Source organism: Myxocyprinus asiaticus, chromosome 46 (assembly GCF_019703515.2).
Source record: "Myxocyprinus asiaticus isolate MX2 ecotype Aquarium Trade chromosome 46, UBuf_Myxa_2, whole genome shotgun sequence".
Taxonomy (NCBI): Eukaryota; Metazoa; Chordata; class Actinopteri; order Cypriniformes; family Catostomidae; genus Myxocyprinus; species Myxocyprinus asiaticus.
Genome location: NC_059389.1, coordinates 21,219,101 through 21,239,370, shown reverse-complemented (window position 1 = coordinate 21,239,370; position 20,270 = coordinate 21,219,101). Strand labels below are relative to the sequence as shown.

The following is a 20,270-nucleotide window of genomic DNA, read 5'->3' as shown; positions in this document are numbered from 1 at the left end:
CTGAATTCTTCACTTTCACATGTTATTTTAAGGCTCTCCCATTAAACCCACAGAGACAAAAAAAAAAAAAAAAAAAAATAGCGTTTATGGCATTTCTGTTATCTGCTAAAAATTCCCTTATGTGTGCAGTAAACTGTCACTGGAATTTGAAGTGCATATAATAATAGCAATCAGGTGATTTTGTAATTATCGCTACAGGCCTAGTAACGTCTTGACGCGTTAATGTAATATGACAGTGTAAGCAGACGGAATAATAATTTGCACTGTCTTAACACGTTAATGTAACAGCCGTTAATGTATTACATGAGTGTAAGCAGACAGGACGAAAGTCTTATCTCAAATCTGTGCGATGTGTAAATGCAGACTTATAGACCTGCTGCTATCTGTTATTGGCCTATCGTTAATTATAATCAAACAGCAACACTGACAAAAAATAAGTAGTGTTTGACTTAGAGTACATCGAATCTGTATTAATGTATATCTAATAATCACACAGTGAAGTTTTTTTTTAATTATTATTATTTTTCATTATTTTTATATTATGATTTTTTTAATGTTTATTTGCTGCTGTTACTAAAAAACCTAATGCATTGTTGACTCTTCTCTATTTTATTACTTTATTTTTATTTAACTGGCTTTTGAATAATTACTTTCAAAGCTTGTAGTAATGTTTGCTTAAACACTTAAAGGCTACCTTGTTTTAATTTAATTTGTTAATATTAATATTAAAATGTAGACTTTTTAAATAAAATAATGTTTCCATGTTTGGGGTGCAGCTGAAAGAAAAAAAAAATTTCTACAAAGGGGTGCTGTAGTTTAAAAAAGTTTGTGAACCACTGGTCTAAACCTGTCTTGTATGAAGAAAAGCTCATTTTCTAACGGTTATTGCAATAAAGACATCTAGCAATGAACCAGAACAAACCACAGCTACTTGTTTCATATCTCCCCATTAAAGGTCAGAAGGGGCTGAATACTTTAGTGATGTCGAATCCTATGTAGAACCAACCAAAAAAAGTTTCTTGTGCTTAATGTGATAATGACATCTGTCAATGAATGAGTGCTTACCACAACTACTAATTGATATCTCGCTCAGTTAATCTGTTCAGCTCAGTGAAATCTAACCTTGAAAAACTGTCATATTGTCAAGACATCGGTCAATGAATAAGCCCTAACCACAGCTGCTAATTGATTTCACGCTCATTTCATTGTCAAACGTGACAGTAACATCTAAACCTGTGTAGCGTGAAGAAAGACTCTGGCACTTAACATGACAAAGGTGTTCAGTTAATGAACACCTTTGCCACAGCTACTTGTTTGATATTTCGCTTAGCTAATTGTCAAAAGTGACTATACACCTTCATAATGCCTAAACTCACATAGTTTGAAGAAAAAATCAGTGTGAAGTTATACTAGCCATATCTACTTTTTTGTTATCTCTTGATATCTTAGAAACGTCTAAACCCGAGTAGCATTTTTCTGATGTTCTGGAGCTTCTTTTTTGCCCCAAATGCTCTTATTTATTTCTTACTGTGGGCTTATTGCAAGCAAGGGGGTTGGTGTTGAGATTCGGCTAGTCGACAGCTGTTTTACACTTTAATAAGATTAGTGCAAGAAATTAGTCGTGTGCTCCATAATCTGCCGTTTAACCATGCAAGCCACCTGGGGGCGGCCCAACCCCCACTCCTCACATTCCTCCCACGTGTTATTGGACAGACATCAGATAGCCTCTCTAGTACCTTCAGAACCCTGAACATGCGCCTAGATCAGGTTTACCATGAATCTTTTACAAGCTCATACAGGGGTTTGTAGCTCATTGATGCAAAAGTACAACAAAGTCTGAATTTAATTAGATGGACTGTTGTTTCAAAAGTAACTGTAGTTGTATGGCTTAACTGTTGTAATATAAATAATAATAATAATAATAATAATAATAATATATATTTGGAATTAGCCATTACCTTTTAGTATGCTTGCACTTTTTTGCATATTGTTATTTGGTAAAACCTCTGGTGTTTATATAGTGATAAAACCTTCGTAATAAGCTTTTTATCCTTTCGTAAATCTGAGCTCGAAAATTGTTTTACAGACTTTCAGATTTGTTTCCTGTTAGCAGCCTTTCAGTGCCAGTTATTGTGTAATTCTACGATAATGTGATAAATAGTTATAATCTTGTGCCTAAGCCCTCAATCCATTGTTTATATTTGAGAAGCTAAACTGGACCTTGACATTGAGGCCTGTCATTCAATCCTTGCTGGACATTTGACACTTCTCTTTAAAAACTTGCCTAGAAAAAATACAGATACCTCAAATTCCATGACTGACACTTATGAGATGGCTATGTTCGTAATAGCATACTACCATATTACTTTTACTATTTCGGCAGTATGTATACTGTGCGCTGTATACAAAAAATTTCTATATGCATAGAATTTTTTAATTACCTGCTACATTTGCTAAAAAATGCAGCATAACACGGACCACACTGTGCAAAACGCATAACTTGACATTCCATAAAGTGTAAACAATGAACCTGAAGTAATATCAACTGCATTTTTTAACGTTTTCTGTTCCTTGACTACAATAAGGGTCCATTCGTTAACATAAGTTAATGCATTAGGTATCATGAGCTAACAATGAACAATATATATATTTTTACTGCATTTATGAATCTTTGTTAATGTTAGTTTATAAAAATACAATTGTTCATTGTTAGTTCATAGTGCATTAACTAATGTTAACATGTACAACTTTTGTAAACATGTTGAAATTAACATTAACCAAGGTTAATAATTCTGTAGGTAACACTACAATAAGGTTCCATTTGTTAACATTAGTTAACATGAATTAACAATGAACAATACTTTTTAAGCATTTATTAATTATAATTTCGACATAGTAATACATTTTTAAAATAAACATATAATTAATGCTCTATGAACTAACAATGAACAATTGTATTTTTATTAACTAACATTATGATTAATAAATGTGTAAAAATAAATAAATATATATATATATATTGTTCCTTGTTAGTTCATATTTACTAATGTTGTTAAATAATGTTAACAAATGGAACCATATTGTAAAATGTTACCCTTTTTAAAAATCACAATGCCAAAAACTCCAGTGTTTTTATTAAGGGCGGGTGATATACTTCTGTCACTGTTATGCGAAATGGTGCTGCATGGTAGGGAATGAACATTCCAATCAGAGGTTTCTCTACAAATTATCATTATATTATGATGATATATTATTTTGATCCGTCATTGGTTTCTTTTGTGTTCTTTTTTTGCATTAAAAAGTGCCTTTTTCCACAGTCTGGGATGAGAGCGCTTTCATTATACTTTCATTATTTACTTTTAAATCATTTTCATCATAAATAACTTTTATTATTCATAGTTTTTGAATCACTTTCCAATCACTTGCTGCTGTTTCTGCTTCGCAATTCCACCGATTTGTGCAGTGATGTCAGCGTGAATAAAACAACATATTTGTTTGCGCCGGGACATGATACCATTGTTTGGCAAATTCGACAAGCTCTCAGTGTTGCATTGCTTGGTTTTAATCACACTTAGGTATTTATTTATGTATGGTACAGTACATATGATATCAAATTGAGAGCGTAGTATCGTGCGTTACAATATAATACAACATTTTTTACACCCCTAATTGTGATATATCATTATCGATCAAAGATTTCAGGAATATCACAATATATTTTTTTGCTTATATTGCCCACCCCTAGTTTTTCATAAAAGTGGAGTTAAAATGCAGTTTTTATTTTTGCAATTATAACTAGTTCAACATGTAATGTAGTGACATAATGTGACACACAATGTAGCATAGTACTGTTTAAAAGTTTGCAAAATGTGTATTGTTTTACATCATTATTACCAAAAACTAGTTGACCATATTCAGTGTACAGTATACTGCACAGTATGCAGTAGGCATGGTAGTATTCCATTCCACACATAACCATACTTATCTTTTTTTAATTTTTTTTATGTGTAAAATGCTGCAACGTATTAACCTCCACAAGCTGTATTTTTAACAGACCCATTTAGCCCTATTCTGCTTTCACAACATTGAGTATTTTAATGTTTTTTGGAGAGAGAAAAAATTTAATTTTTTAATTTTTTTATTATTTTTACTCTGCTGGAAAATCAGTGTGGCTGAGGCAGTGCTGGTCTGATGCCCAGAGTGCACAGGTTGGAGGGGATCTCACGTTTCCCTTTCCTCATTGAACCGAGCCTGGTGTATCACTCCACTCACCCGTGACCATCCGTCCTTCCTTCCCTCCTCCTTTAGCCCCGAGCTCTGTTACACTCCCAGTATCCTATCAATACAAAAGAAACACTTCACCATTTACACTTTGGTGAATCAGTGTTCCGTTGGCCATCAGACCGAGCAATTTTTAAATGTTGTGTATTAATTGACTTGTTTCAACACCCTTGTCAACTGCCTTTATCGGTTATTCAAGCAAGGTGAAAATGTGTCGATTAATAACGGTGCACATAAAAACAGCTACACCCGATTTTTATAACAAGTCATGATTGAGCGGCTTCGAAAGTGCAAAGCTGTGAGGCTTGAGGGGAATACTTGGATCCTTTCCCGGCAGACCAAGCACAATGTTTTCCCTGAGGTCCCATACTGCATGTCTGACGCTTTTACACCGCTATGTCAATATTCGCACCGCTATCTCCCTGATCTGCCCGCCAGTGGGTAAAATATACACTGGTGTTTTTTTCAGTCGGATGGAAGTTATTGACAGGCCGGGGCCTTCAAGGCTTGCACTATTTTTATTACGAGTGCCAATACGGTTTGGCTGAAAATGCGGAACAGATGGCAAAGGTTGTGGTGGATATCAAAATGTTTACTGCTGGGAGTAAACATGGCCTACTTTAAAAAAGAAAAGTCAGATTCCATTTGTCCGTACGGCAGATAGGGCCCCGCCACTCTGCTTTGGGATAAAATATACAGTTGTCAGAAAATATTAACTAATGAAGGGTTGGGAGGTTAGTGGGGGATCTGGAGTTGGAGCAGAGTTACTGGTCAGTTATCAGCTACATTAATCTCCTCTCAGGCTGGTGTGGAACAGACAAAATACAGAGGCCTAACCGACTGACTGTGGCGGACTGGCCTGAAGGCGTTGACGGCTAGACATTTATTTGAGTCGAGAGAGTAAACGAGTTGAGGAAAGAGATGTTAGAAATGAGAAAAATCAAGGGGGCAGACAGACATTCAGTACCTCATTCTCCAAGTCCAGTCCAATTCATTGAGTTGGTCATGAGGTCTTTAACAAAAAATGCACTATAGAACATTGACTGTATCGGATGCCACTGTAATGCCATGGTATAATGCCATATTCATATACCATAGTATTTACATGGTACTCCAAGGGTAAGGAATAAGGGCAGTGACTTTACCCAAACCCCTGACCACTATCATCAAGGTAATGTACAAAAATCATGTCCATAAAAGTACTGTATACTGTACTGGCGCCATTGTACAGTGATGCTATCAGATGGTACTTTGACATGTACTTTGATATAAACTCACTAAGCACTTTATAAGGAACGCTATGGTCCTAATAAAGTTACTGACGTGGTCTTGTGCTGTTGTAGCCCATCCACCTCAAAGTTCGACTTTTTGTGCACTCTGAGATGCCATTCTGCTCACTACAATTGTTCAGAGTGGTTTTCTGAGTTACCGTAGCCTTTCTGTCAGCTCAAACCAGTCTGGCCATTCTCCTCTGACCTCTCTCATCAACAAGGCGTTTCCATCCGCAGAACTGCCACTTACTGGATGTTTTTGTTTTTTGGCACCATTCTGAGTAAACTCTGTTTACTGTTTACTGAGACTGTTGTGCATGAAAAGCCCAGGAGATCAGCAGTTACAGAAATACTCAAACCAGCCCGTCTGGCACTAACAATCATGCCACATTTGAAATCACTCAGATCACATTTTTCCCCATTCTGATGTTTGATGTGAACATTAACTGAAGATCCTGACCCGTATCTGCATGATTATATGCATTGGATAATCGCATGAATAAGTAGGTATACAGGTGTTACTAATAAAGTGCTCAGTGAGTGTATACTGTGGTATTTCCAAGGTTCTTCCAAGAATACCATGGTATTACCATGGAACCATGTCAAAAAAGTGTTGAGGACCTGGCCATATGACATTGAATTGATTTCTGGTTGGCAATACAATAACATTGTTATTCTTTGTTTAGTGTAATGCGATTCTAAACTGTGATATATTGCAATCTTTTATTTACTTGTTTTTCATGTCTTTTTTGCACAATAAGTAATAAAGTTGCTAGAAATTGTGTAGAGCATAAGCACATCAGTAAAAAAAAAAGTAGGTGAGGGACATTGTTGGGTGTATCCGATCACAAAGTAATCAGTTACTGTAATTTAATTACTTTTAAAACAAAGTAATGTAATGCAGTACAATTTAAATTCTTGTAATCAGATTACAGTTATTGACTTTCAATGAAAGTTCTCTTAAGTACACTGCTTGGCCAAAAAAAAAACAAAAGTCACCGTTTGGATTTAAATAAGCAGAAACTGAAGAGCCTATGACTGGATCATTGTCGCAGTGATTAATGTGTTTAGCTGGCAACAATTTTTTTTAACCCTAACTGATGCAGTGTGTAGCTTCTCATTTCTTAAACAACCGTGTCAGAAGACCTATCCCGTGGTCGTGGAAAAGATGTTACTGTGTTTCAGAAGGGGCAAATTATTGGTCTGCATCAAGCATAGAAAACAAATCAGGAGATTGCTGAAATCACTGAACTGTCCAACGCATTATTAAAACCTGGAAGGATAGTGGTGAACCGTCAGCTTCGTGGGAGAAATGTGGTCGAAACAAAATCATGAATGATTGTGATCGGAGATCACTAAAATGCTTGAAGTCACATCGTAAAAAATTGACAGTAGAATTGACAGTATAAATTGTGAAAGAGTGGTTCAGGGAGCATGAGGAATCATTTTTAACATGAATTAGCCACCACAGAGTCCTGACCCTAACTCTATTGAAAGTCTTTGGGATGTGCTGAAGAAGACTTTACGGAGTGGTTCGACTCTCCCATCATCAATACAAGATCTCGGCCAAAAATTAATGCAACTCTGGATGGAAATAAATGTTTCATTTGGTTGTCGAAACAATGCCACGAAGAATGCACGCCATAATCAAAGCTAAATGTGGTCCAACTAAATATTAGAGTATGCAACTTTTTTGGCCAGACAGTGTACATTACTTGTGCTGAAGTAATATGTATAAAACATTTAAAATATGAATTTATATTTTCGCCTGTAAGCTTTTCTGTGACAGCTGAAGGGTGTGCGACAATTAATGAAATATAGACATTTTGAATTTGAGTGAAAACCAAGAACTTTTCTAGGAAAAGTGATTTAGAAAGTAACTTAAAAGTAAAATAATTAGTAATATGATTACTTTTAGATGAAGTAATCAGTAAAGTAATCTGATGAAATTTTTAGAGAAGTAATTTGCAGTTGATTACTTATTTTGTAATTTACCAACACTGGTGAGGGAGTAGTGTCTTTATAATCTTATAAATTATGAATTTATATTCTTAGCTCGTTCTGAGTTTGCACTTTGTTCAAATTGAAGTAATCTATGTGCTAATCCTATAATCTAATGCTGCATTTTCTACTTACTCTGAGTGGTAGTCAATGTCCTACAAATATTAATGTGAAAAATGCAACTACAAAAATATTAATTCTTGCAGTTAGAACATCGATATTTTGCGACTCCAAGGTATTTGAATGAATAAAGAATGACCATCATATTGCCATTATGGTAGTGTTAAAAAAACATGCAATACCATGGTACTATTTGTATTTTAAGTTACTGAGCTTTCATGAGAGCTTATCTCACTTTTCCTCATCCACATTGCGTAAGGTGCTACTCCTGAGAGAAACTCCCATGAGAAAAATATTCCACGTGTCGTCATGCTGCTTGGATTGCGTGTGATGTTCACACTAAGCTTTAAGTGTCAATTTCCTCAGATAACCTTACCGTATTACGGCAGAGAACCCAGCTCATCTGATTGGCAATCTTTTACGCTGCGAGTCAGAGTATCCCTGAAATGTTTATATGGGGCCTGCTGTGTATCCTGATCATTTCAATGGAAAACTCAAAACAGGAGAAGCTGTTGGCTTTTGAAAACTAATCCCTCTCTTTCTCCCTCTCTCTTTAGGTCCCTCTGTTCTGCCGTGAACACGTATTACCTGTCCTGTGCACGCTGCCTCAACAACTGTTCCTATGTTCTCTTCAGCAACAAAATTACCTTTCTCATGGACCTTCTCCTTCATCAGTTAATGGTGGGTTGTAATGGCTCAAGCTTACGCTTGAGTTTGCTTAATTTTTCTCTTTCTTGAAATCTTTGTGTGTCATACATCCAACTTTTAGTATCGTTTTAAGGAAAATTTCATGCTGTTCTAAACCCATATATCCCATTCTTTGTCCCTTGTAATACGAAGGAGAAATTTCTTTTTTTCCAATGCATTTGCAATGAATGGGGACTGAGGCTTTCATAAGTGTAGTCCATATGAGGTCTGCACTATATTACAAGTCTTCTAAAGCCATACGAAATCTTTGTGTAAGGAACACACTGAAATTTAAGTCGTTATTCCTTTAAAATCTTGACGTGTCCTAGCACTGTGTGGCCCGTTCGTAAGAAAAGCAGCAATTTCCGATTTGTGAAAGAATTGTTTTTTTTGAGTCTTTTCAATTAAGCATTTTTTTCATCTCACAAAACTGGTCTGAATGATTTGTTCACAAATTGTTCACAAACATATTGACTCAATGATCCAGTCGCAGTGCTAATCGTTCACTGGAGAGGAAGATTGATCAGTAAAGTGTTCCTCACTTTAACCTTTTGTATGATTATGGAATATAGTGCATAAGTAAAATGGACCACATTTATGAACATTTTTGTCCTTTTTTGAAGCTTGAAAACTTATTTTCATAATGTTGGGTGAATTAATCCTTTAAGGATGAGACTACCACTTTAGCTTATAAAGGCCTGAAGTGCTGTTTTGTAATCTTTAAAGGGTCATTTTTGTCTTATTAGACTTGCCAGAGCATATGTAGCTCATCTACCAGTTTAAAGCGAGCGCCAAAATGGATTCTAATACATACAACATTGCTCTTGTTTATATGAGTCACTGAATCATCTTAAGTTCTGGGAAAACTCCACTGCTGAATCACATTTCACTTGTAACGATGCATCTGTCCCTCATTTTTTCTCGAGTTCTTTCTCTCTACTTCTCCCAACTTCTTTTTGCCATGGAGTTTTAGAACCATGCTCACGCTATGCTCCGAGCTCTTTGAGCTGGCATTTAAACAGAGAAATGTTATGGAAAGACAAACTAATGCCAGTGTGTACTTCTGTCTCTCAGCATTGAAATGATAAAAAAAAACATTGTAAACACAGTGAGTCGAAACACTGAATATATGTCAGGACAAAAGACAGTGACTGAATTGTTTGGTGCTTAGACATGTAAGTGCGAGTAACCAGAGGTTGCACTACAAATAATCATTTTCTGCCACTTTTCTTACAGATTGGGTTTACAGTTTCCATGGTGGTCCCTTTTTTCTGTCATATTTGTTGTCATTTTCCAGATAATTATATAGACGTATGACATTTCATTTGCGCATGTAGTAATATTTTATGACATTAAAATGAAAATTGTCAATGCTAAAAAATGACTATTCATTGCCAGAGACTGTTTACTATGTAGACGCTTACTTTAAGATGTAACCCAGCTAACATGTATGGCACATAATTCTTTTTTTTTTTTTTGCTTTTAACTGTGATAATAAGTCTTACGGTGCATTCAGAAAGTATTCAGACTATTTAATTTATTTATTTTTTACATTTTGTTATGTTGCAGCCTTATGCAAAAAACATTTCACATCAGTCTACACTCCATACCTCATAATGACCAAGCAAAAACCATATTTTTTGATAACTTTATTTGTTAAAAATCCAACGCATTAAATGTATTAAAAATAAAAAACTGAAATATCACATTGACATAAGTATTCAGACCCTTTGTTATGACACTTGAAATTTAGCTCAGGTGCATCCCATTTCTCTGGATCATCTTGGAGATGTTTCTACACTTTGACTGGAGTCCACCTGTGGCAAATTCAGTTGATTGGACATGATTTGGAAAGGCACACACCTGTCTATATAAGGTCTCACAGCTGAAAATGTATATCAGAGCAAAAACCATACCATGAGGTCAAAGGAACTGCCTGCAGAGCTCAGAGACAGGATTGTGTTGAGGCACAGATCTGGGGAAGGCTAAAAATTTTGGCTGCATTGAAGGTTTCCAAGAGCAGTGACCTCCATAGTTCTTAAATGGAAGAAGTGTGGAACAACCATGACTCTTCCTAGAACTGGCCGCTTGGCCAAACTGAGCAATCGGGGGAGAAGGGCCTTGGTACGAAAGGTGACCAAGAACCCAGTGGTCACTCTGGTTGAGCTCCAGAGACCATGTGTGGAGATGGGAGAAACTTGCAGAAGGGCAAACATCACTGCAACACTCCACCGATCTGGGCTTTTTGGCTAGACGGAAGCCTCTCCTCAGTGCAAGACACATAAAAAAAGCACCTAAAGGACTCTCAGACTGTGAGAAACAAGATTCTCTGGTCTGATGAAATGAAGATTTAGTTGTTTGGCCTCAATTCTAAGGGACTTGTCTGGAGGAAACTAGGCACCGCTCATCACCTGCGAAATACCATCCCAACGGTGAAGCATGGTGGTGGTAGCATCATGCTGTGGGGGTGTTTTTCAGTGGCAGGGACTGGGGGACTGGTCACGGTTGAAGGAAAGCTGAACTCAGCAAAATACAGAGATATCCTTAAAGAAAATATGGTCCAGAGTGCTCAGGACCTCAGACTGGGCCAAAGGTTCACCTTCCAACAGGACAATGACCCTAAGCACACAGCCAAGACAATGCAAGATTGGCTTTGGGACAACTCTGTGAATGCCCTTGAGTGGCCCAGCCAGAGCCCAGACTTGAACCCAATCAAACATCTCTGGAGGGACCTGAAAATGGCTGTCCACTGACGGTCCCCATCCAACCTGACAGAGCTTGAGAGGATCTGTATATGAAGAATGGCAGAAAATCCCCAAATCCAGGTGTGTAAAGCCTGTCGCATCATACCCAAAAAGACTTAAGGCTGTAATCGCTGCCAAAGGTGCTTCAATTAAGTACTGAGTTAAGGGTCTGAATACTTTTAGTTATAAATTATAAACATTTTGGTTTTTGCTTTGTCATTATGGGGTGTGGAGTGTAGATTGATGTGAAAAAAATAAAATAATTTAAAGCATTTTAGCATAAGGCTGCAACATAAAATATGAAAAAAATGAAGGGGTCTAAATACTTTCTGAATGCACTGTATACAATTTTAGGGTTGTATTATGTGTTTAAATTATAACAGCTAGGGGTAGACCGATATATCGGTTTTACCGATTAATCGGTGCAGATAGGTGCTTTTTGGAACTATCAGATATCGGTAAATATAAAAAATAGAGCCAAGTCTCCATCTTTTCAAAATAAGAGTCCTTAGTATGTATTTCAGGCTTGTTTAGTGGTCCCATGTTTTGTCCCAATCTTCTTTTTTTTCTGATTATTATTAGTTGAAAAATAAACTACATCTGGGATTTTATTCATTTTGTACTCTTGGCTCTGTCTGTGCCGACTAAGAAAATCCTGTAACATTCCAAGAATCGATTTTAAAAACTATTGCTTGATTAATCGGTTATTGGCTTTTTCCACCACCTTAGTTATCGGTAAAATCGGTCAACCTCTAATAACAACCCAGACTTAAAAAATCATAGTCTACGAGTAAACACTGATTAAAAAAAAGGTATTTATGCTTTGCCAACACATTTCAAGTGCATGGTCCTGTTTTAAAATACTTCTGTCCGCTCTTACGAAAAAATTGAGCTTGTGTAGCTAGAAGCGATTGCATTCACGCACTTGCATAGAGCATGTTTCAGGCCTTTAGGGCTGTTCACACCAAACATGTTTTTGCGTAGATCTGCACTGTTTTTTTTGCTCTTGTGTTTTGCAGTGAAGCGCCATGTTTTTTTAGATGCTGTGTCTAGTTGAAAAGTTTTTTGACACCAGCGTTCTGTTCTATTTGTTGCGCTGAGTTTAGCTTGTTTTAGCGCAAGAACGCATTTGATCTGAACGCCCCTTTAGTGTGCGTAGTTCAGAGGTTTATTTCAAGCATAACGTCAGCAGTCAGTCAGTCCACTAGTTCATTGACATGTGACTGATATAAATGGACAGATTAGTAACCCAAATTAAATGAAAAATTCAGTAAAGAACAATATTCCAGTTGTTTTTGCAGGCCGATCTTTTCAGCAGTTAATTTGTGTGTGTGTGTGTGTGTGTGTGTGTGTGTGTCTCTCTCTCTCTCTCTCTCTCTCTCTCTCAGTTTGGCCAGCACTGGCGTCCACTTCCCTTTAATTAGATTTGTGGAGAATGTAGCTGGCTTTGCCTGCTCTTTTAGCATACTAACCCACTCCTCAGTAATATCTGTCATTTTAACTTGCATTTCCCGTGCTAGTGTCAGTATCTATTTCATGTCTTAAACCAGTGGTACCTGACAGGTCTAATAGCACCATCTTAAAGCAATTAACCTTGACACATTATTTTTCATAAATAGCAACATGAAAAATTGCACTGTTTGGTGAATTGGTAAAATTTCAGAATGTTTTTGTTGTTTTAAAGGTTTGAGTTGCCAGAGTATATAGTAATTTTTTAGGCCAGAAACAAGCTTTTCACAAATTTGCAGTCACAAATGTTTGGCCAATGCATTGCAAGCGCATACATCTCAACAGTTTAACTGACTTGCACAGCAAGACTCTTTTCAGATTGCTCCGCCAAGAAGTTAGGTGACCTGCTAGAGAAAACTGATCATAAAGACAATTTACACACTATAGCGCCCCTTGCAGCAATACTGAGAATGCAACATGAACTTGCGTTGTGTCATGGATTGCGCTCTGATACATTTCAGAACACAGAAATGTGTGAATTTAAGCTTGCACAGCTATAAACTATTACGGTCACATACTGGAATAGATTATGTTTCATACTTAAAGGAATAGGTCACCCAAAAATGAAAGTTCTTTCATTATTGACTCACCTTTAAGCCTTTCCAGATGTGTATGTCTTTCCTTTTTCAGCAGAACTGAAATGAAGATTTCTATAAGCAAATTTCAGCTCTGTATGTCCATACAATTAAAGTGAATGTGTGCCATGAGGCTGCTGGCTGTTTGATGGTCCAAAATGCATATTTAGGCAGCATAAAAGTAATCCACATGACTCCAGTTGATCAGTTAATGTCTTCTGAAACAAACTGATAAGTTTGTGTAACAAAATAAATCTATAATTAAAACCTGTTAACTTTTAAAAAATGCTTCATGCTAGCAGTTGACGTATCACGGAGCTGTCGCGTGACGTAAGCGTGATGGCATGCTCACACTAGAAGTTGGAAGCACGCTTTGTTTACAACAGAGGAATGAACGTCACATGAGAGTTATAGGTTATAGGCTTCCCATTGCTGGCAGGAAGTAACAGTTTAAAGTTAAGAACGTTTTAATTATCGATTTGTTTCTTACACAAACCTATCAGTTTGCTTCAGAAGATATTAAATGATCGACTGGAGTTGTGTGGATTACTTTTATGCTCCCTAAATATGCCTTTTGGACCATCAAACAGCAAGCAGCTTGATGGCACCCATTCACTTGCATTGTATGGACACACAGAGCTGAAATGTGCTTATAAAAATCTTCATTTCGTTCACGTACTGGAGTAGAGTAAGTTTCACTCTTAAGGAATCTGTCGTACAAAAAAACGTAAAAGTAATTGCATCAATCTTTCAAAAAAATAAAATCTATTAGCAAACAATTCCCATGGTGCCTCACAAAGCACAGTTCAATTTATACTAATGCACACTGTAGCACCCCTGGCAGTGCTGAGAATGCCCTAACGCAAACTTGCGTTGTGTCATGAATTGCAAGCTGATATATTTCGGAACACAAAAAGGTGTGAATTTAAGCTTGCATAGCTAGAAACTATTACTGGTGTAAAGTATGTTTTGCAACTTAGGACACTATCATACCAAAAAGTGTAAAATAACTAATACTAAATATTGAATACAGCTACTTATTTAAAGGTGATATTTCCCATGATGCATCGCTTGTTAAGCACAGTCTTCAAAACAAAATCACTAACCATAAAACTACATTTGTATTCCTGATCTTAGCCCCCAGGAAACATTCTGATTACATAATGCATCTTTCACTACCCTGCCAGTCGTGCCCGCCAACAAGGGAATATCCAAGAAAGTTCTCGAATATCTGCCATTGGCACACTACCAATGACTTTGTCACTTCAAGTTGTAACTACCAATTTATAACCCAGGGCTGATGAATAATAGAGCAGCACCTTTGTTGTTTTTAATGCACCAGAGGACCGGGATTCCAACCAAAGATTAATGGCGTGTGTGTGGAAACAAAAGAGGACGGTTTCCGTTTTATTTGCACTCTGTGCTTTAATTGGACATGCTTTAAAATGCAAGCTGAGGTTTAAATGACTCTGTCTATTGTGCAACAGTGGTGGGCAAGGATATTGAGACCAGCACAGGCCATTGTTGACTAAACTCAGACGTCCACAGTGCCAAGATTGTGTTAGATGCAACCAAGGCCTTATTAAGCTAGTTGAGCAAGTGTTTGCTAGGAAAAAGCACATTAGTCTTGAATTATCGATACTTTCAGTACTGATGGATTGATCCTCTAATGTGAAATAATGTGGATCATTAGCTTCATAGTGAAAAAAGGACTATTAGCAAATAGTTGTGTATGACAGGAACTATTTTTCCTGCTCAGCTTAATTCACAGAAATGCTGATACAAGCAGTGGCAGGCTTCAGTCACAGCGCCAAGTGAGAATGGACAAAGTAATGACAGATAAACATCATCTAGAGTTATTTCACACTAAATAATGATACAACAAAATGTGACATTCATTATATTTGGTTTATATAGGGACATTTGATGCAAGTTTATTTTAATGAAGTTGTGAAACAATTGATGATCTGTGTTTGTTGTCAATAAATGATAAAAACAAATGTCTGATTATGTGCAGTTTAGGTCTATAAATGTTAAAGGGATAGTTCACCCAAAAATGAAAATTCAGTCATTGTTTACTCACCCCTGTGTTGTTAACCCTATATTACTTTTTTTTTTTCTTAACACAAAGGCAAGGCAAGTTTATTTATATAGCACATTTCATACACAATGGCAATTCAAAGTGCTTTACATATACATATTAAAGAAAATACAAGATGCATAAAAAATAAAAACCAATTAAGAACATGAAATAAGAATAAAAAGTAATAAAATAAATTAGATTTTTTTTTTTAAATGATTAAAATGAATAAGAAAAATTATATTAAACTGTTAACACCATCCATAACTGTTGTTAACCTTCCCTGATTAAACAAAGGATAACCCAAAAAAATTAACACACATTTCAATGGTTGTTAACCTTCCCTGATCAAACAGAGGGTAACAGAAAAAAAATATAAAAAAATATATATATATATATATAATGTATAAAAAGAATAAAATAGATTAATTAAAATGAAAGAAAGATGGTGAAAAATTATTCGGTGAAATCAATAAGTGCAGCACAATGCTCAGTCAGAAAATGCACGGCTAAACAGATGTGTTTTCAGTCTGGATTTAAATGTGGCTACTGTTGGGGCATATCTAACCTCTTCTGGAAGCTGGTTCTAGCTGCGGGTGGCATAATAGCTAAACGCTGTCTCACCTTGTTTTGAGTGAACCCTCTGTATGTCTGACTTGATCCTAATGATCTGAGAGGTCTGTTTGGTTTATATTCAACAAGCAAATATGAAAGGTATTTAGGTCCTAGGCTATTGAGCGATTTAAAAACGAGTAATAGTACTTTAAAAATCAATTCTAAATGTAACTGGAAGCCAGTGTAAAGACCTGAGGACTTGAGTAATATGCTCAGATTTTTTGGTTCGGATGAGAATCCTGACAGCTGCATTCTGAATGAGCTGCAGGTGTCTAATGGCCTTTTTGGGAAGGCCGGTTAGGAGTCCATTGCAGTAGTCTACCCTTCTGGTGATGAATGCATGAACAAGTTTCTCTAAGTCTTGACTGGATACAAAACATCTAATTCTGGCTATATTTTTTAGATGATAGTAGGCTGATTTAGTTATTGCTTTGATGTGACTACTGAAACTAAGGTCTGACTCCAAAATGACACCAAGATTTCTTACTTCATTTTTTGTCTTTAGGCCCTTGTCTCAAAGTCAAGGTATGTATTCACCTTTGGAATTTTGCCTTTGTTGTCAAATACAATAGCCTTTGTCTTGTCATTGTTTTAACTGAAGGAATTTTTGGCACATCCAACTGTTCATTTCATCATTGCACTGGCACAGAGAGTCTATGGGGATGTAGTCATTTGGCAATAGGGCTAGATAGATCTGGGTATTGTCTGCATAGCTATGGTATGCAATTTGGTACTTTTTCATAATTTGGCCTAGTGGGAGCATATACAGGTTAAACAGGAGCGGTGCAAGAATTGAGCCTTGTGGGACTTCACACGTCATGGATAGCCACTCACTCACTGAGGACCATCCTAGAGAGCTGTACCCAGTTTTCCAATCCGTCTAGGAGAATGTTGTGGTCAACAGTGTCAAAAGCAGCACTGAAATCTAATAATACCAGTACTGATATTTTGCCTGAATCAGTATTTAGCCGAATATCTTTTAGGATCTTTATGAGCGCCGTCTCTGTGCTATGATGCGGTCGGAAACCAGACTGTAAATTGTCCAAGTAGCCATTCGATATTAAGAATTTGTTCAGCTAGGGAGAAATTGTTAATAAATGTTGTGCTCGGAGATGTCATACATTGCAGTTTATAGTGACCACCTCTTCAAGCTTCAAAAGAATACAAAAGTATAATTCAGAAGTCTAATTATTCCATGAGACTCATGATTGTTATGAAAACATACGATAAGGTTTGGTGATAAACAAACTGAAATGTAATGTATTATTTAGTGAAAAGGTTCACTGACCATTGATCTCCTGTGTACGTTCATGATAGGGCACGAGAGCAACAGTTCACGAAGCCCCCTCGTGACATTGACATAAACAAGTGGAAACTCATTTGTTTATCTAAAAAGGTCCGCCACAGCCATATAGCGACAACAGAACACAATGCAGCTGCATACAAAACAGAAAACAGAACTTACTAAACATGTCTGAAGAATTTGTAGTCAAAGAATTGATGCATTTCTTTGCCCAGGCTTATTTTTTTGTGAGTTTTTGGGGTTCACAGTGGATAGAGTTACCCGAGTGATGCTGAAAATAGAAAACAAGTGATCGATAGAATGTACCATTGCTCGTCACTGCTGGTTAGGACAAATATTCTGATTTCCATTGAAAATATACCTTTTATAGTGTTTTGTTTGCCATCAGGTTAGGACATGGTGTGACTGTGGCTGCCTGTAGCCTCCTCTATGTTTCTGTATGAGTTCAGAGTACTCTGTTAAAAAAGATAAGGCTGGGCATAGAAATGCATCAATTCTTCGACTACAAACTCTTCTCTGTTTTATGTGCAGCTTTGTTATGTTCTGTTGTTGCTATCGCTGTGGAGGACCTGTTTTTAGATAAACAAGTTTTCGCTTGAATGCCCCAATGTTATGAGGGGGCTGCGTGAACTGTTGCTCTCGTGCCCTATCATGAACACGCATAGATCAACGGTCAGTGAATATTTTCACTAAATAATACATTAGATTTCTTTTTTTTTTTTTCTCACCAAAACTTATCGTATGCTTTCATAACAATCATGTGTCTTACGGAATAATTTATTAGACTTCTGAATTAAACCTTTGTGTTCTTTTGAAGCTTGAAGAGGTGGTCACCATAAACTGCCATTGTATGACATCACTGAGCATAACATTTTTCACAGTTTCTCCGTTTGTGTTAAGAAAAAGTAATATAGGGTTATAACAATACAGGGGTGAGTAAACAATGACTGAATTTAAATTTTGGAGTGAAATATTTCTTTAAAAATGTCTGTTGAATGTAATGTTAAATGACTAATTACCCATTTTATCCTTATAAATCACAATAAAAAAAATTCATTTAATAGAGGTATCTGCATTGATATGTGATATTGAAAACAAGTGATATCACCCATCCCTAGAGTTTTGCGAATTTATAAACTATTTTAGATCTTTGCAAATTAATTTCAACTGATGTTTGGTTAGAACAAGTTTTATTGTAGTGTAATTATCTTGATTTTTTTTATTATTGTAAACATTATCAAAAGAAGGATTAGCGGCAGTATAAACAATGAAAATGGTGCAAGTTACTGTAAAAATACTGTATAATAGCTCAGAGTTGAGGTCAAAGAAAATACCTAGTCTCTGGTGATGACGTTCATCTGCGGCTGTTGATGAAACCTAAAAATTCAGTGTCTTGACACCATACTTTCAGCTCGCCTCTTTGCAGTCTTGAAGAGGGTTGTGACTACACAACAACATGGTGGTCTTTCAAGATCTTTACTTTTTACCTCCATGTTTGCTAACACATCTGTACCTGTTTCCGCAGCTCTTCGTGCCAGACGAGGACAAAAGCATCTTCGGCTGCAGTGTCAATAAGCAGATCTTTGAGGGTTTGACGACAGGTCTTCTACAAACAGTCGCCACAGTGCTGGGGCAGCTGTATCCACCTCATTTGAATGGAGATGCGCCACGCATCTGCACTCCAGACACCAAGAGCCAACCCATCGCCAACGAGAACTTCAACACACGTGTGCAAGATCTCATCAGGTTATTACTACTTCTGATTTCTTTTCACAACTCATTCAGCTTCTTGAATGCATATCTAATTTTTAATGATAAATTATTTAAAAATTGATATCCAGTAATTCAAAAAATCATGGAAATGTCATGGAAAAGTCATGGAAATGTTTGGTCAAAAAGTGTGGGAACCTTTAATTAAAAAACAACAACAACAAACAAAAAAAAAAAACACTTTCAAACTAAGCGTAGCACTACCATTCTGGAAGAGCTTTACCCAAGTCTTTTTAGCAAGTCAGTCCACTCTGCAGCCATCTTTGGAATGCTCTCGGCAGGCTGGGCAGCTATTTTTCTATGTAAACAAGCAGCATACAAGTTCAGCTCCTATCTGCTTGAATGGGGAAAGATTACATTCAAAGAACATATTTCAAATCAGCAGTAAAATCTGACAACACTGGTATCATAAATTGTGCTTCTTTACCTCAGATTACGCTAAAAAACGCAATTTTCCCAGCTTGTCTAGCTAATGTGCAGGTACATTCTCGAGTTGATTGACAGGTGATGTGTGTATCTAAAAGGGGATTGGCTCTTTTAACTGTAAGGCGGGACCTCCTTTTCTACATCCGTTGACCATGGGCTGTTCCAGTTTTTACCATTCATTTGAATAGATGTGGCCCGTCTCTGCTAAATAGTCTCTGACTTTGCAAAGATGCTGACTACCACCCCTGGAGTCGTGAGTTCGAATCCAGGGTGTGCTGAGTGACTCCAGCCAGGTTTCCTAAGCAACCAAATTGTCCCGGTTGCTAGGGAGGGTAGAGTCACATGGGGTAACCTCCTCATGGTCGCTATAATGTGGTTCTCACTCTCGGTGGGGCGCGTGGTGAGTTGTGCGTGGATGCCGCAAAGAATAGTGTGAAGCCTACACATGCACTATGTCTCCACGGTAACGCGCTCAACAAGCCACGTGATAAGAGCGCGGATTGGCAGTCTCGGACGCTGATGCAACTGAGATTCGTCCTCCGCCACCCTGATTGAGGCGAGTTACTACACCACCACGAGGACTTGGAGCACATTGGGAATTAGGCTTTCCAAATTGGATAGAAAAGGGGAGAAAATCAAAAAAGAAAAAACGTAATAGTCTCTGGCTTTACCCAACTGACGACAAGAAAAGTAATGCAAAAATGTTTTCGTTTCAATAAAGTGACAATGTAATATAATTTTGTTACTTTTATTATGATTAACACAAGTAACACAACTAATGCATTTTAAAATAATGCACTTTTAAAAATGCTAACATTTTCCAACTCTGCTTATTTTTCCCATCAACAGAGTGTGAACTGTAAACACACACTCTCCTAAATGTCCACT

The 20,270-nt window shown here is 36.9% G+C and overlaps 1 protein-coding gene across 3 annotated transcripts in view; it reads left to right on the top strand.

Annotated features, from left to right (window-relative positions):
* Positions 1–20,270, top strand: part of LOC127436151 (S phase cyclin A-associated protein in the endoplasmic reticulum-like) — a 182,098-nt gene that overhangs the window by 117,108 nt on the left and 44,720 nt on the right. For all 3 annotated transcript variants that reach the window (XM_051690107.1, XM_051690105.1, XM_051690106.1), the window contains 2 exons: positions 8,231–8,354; positions 18,712–18,932. In XM_051690107.1, coding sequence (XP_051546067.1) covers positions 8,231–8,354; positions 18,712–18,932 — 345 coding nt within the window. The remainder of the gene's footprint in view (positions 1–8,230; positions 8,355–18,711; positions 18,933–20,270) is intronic.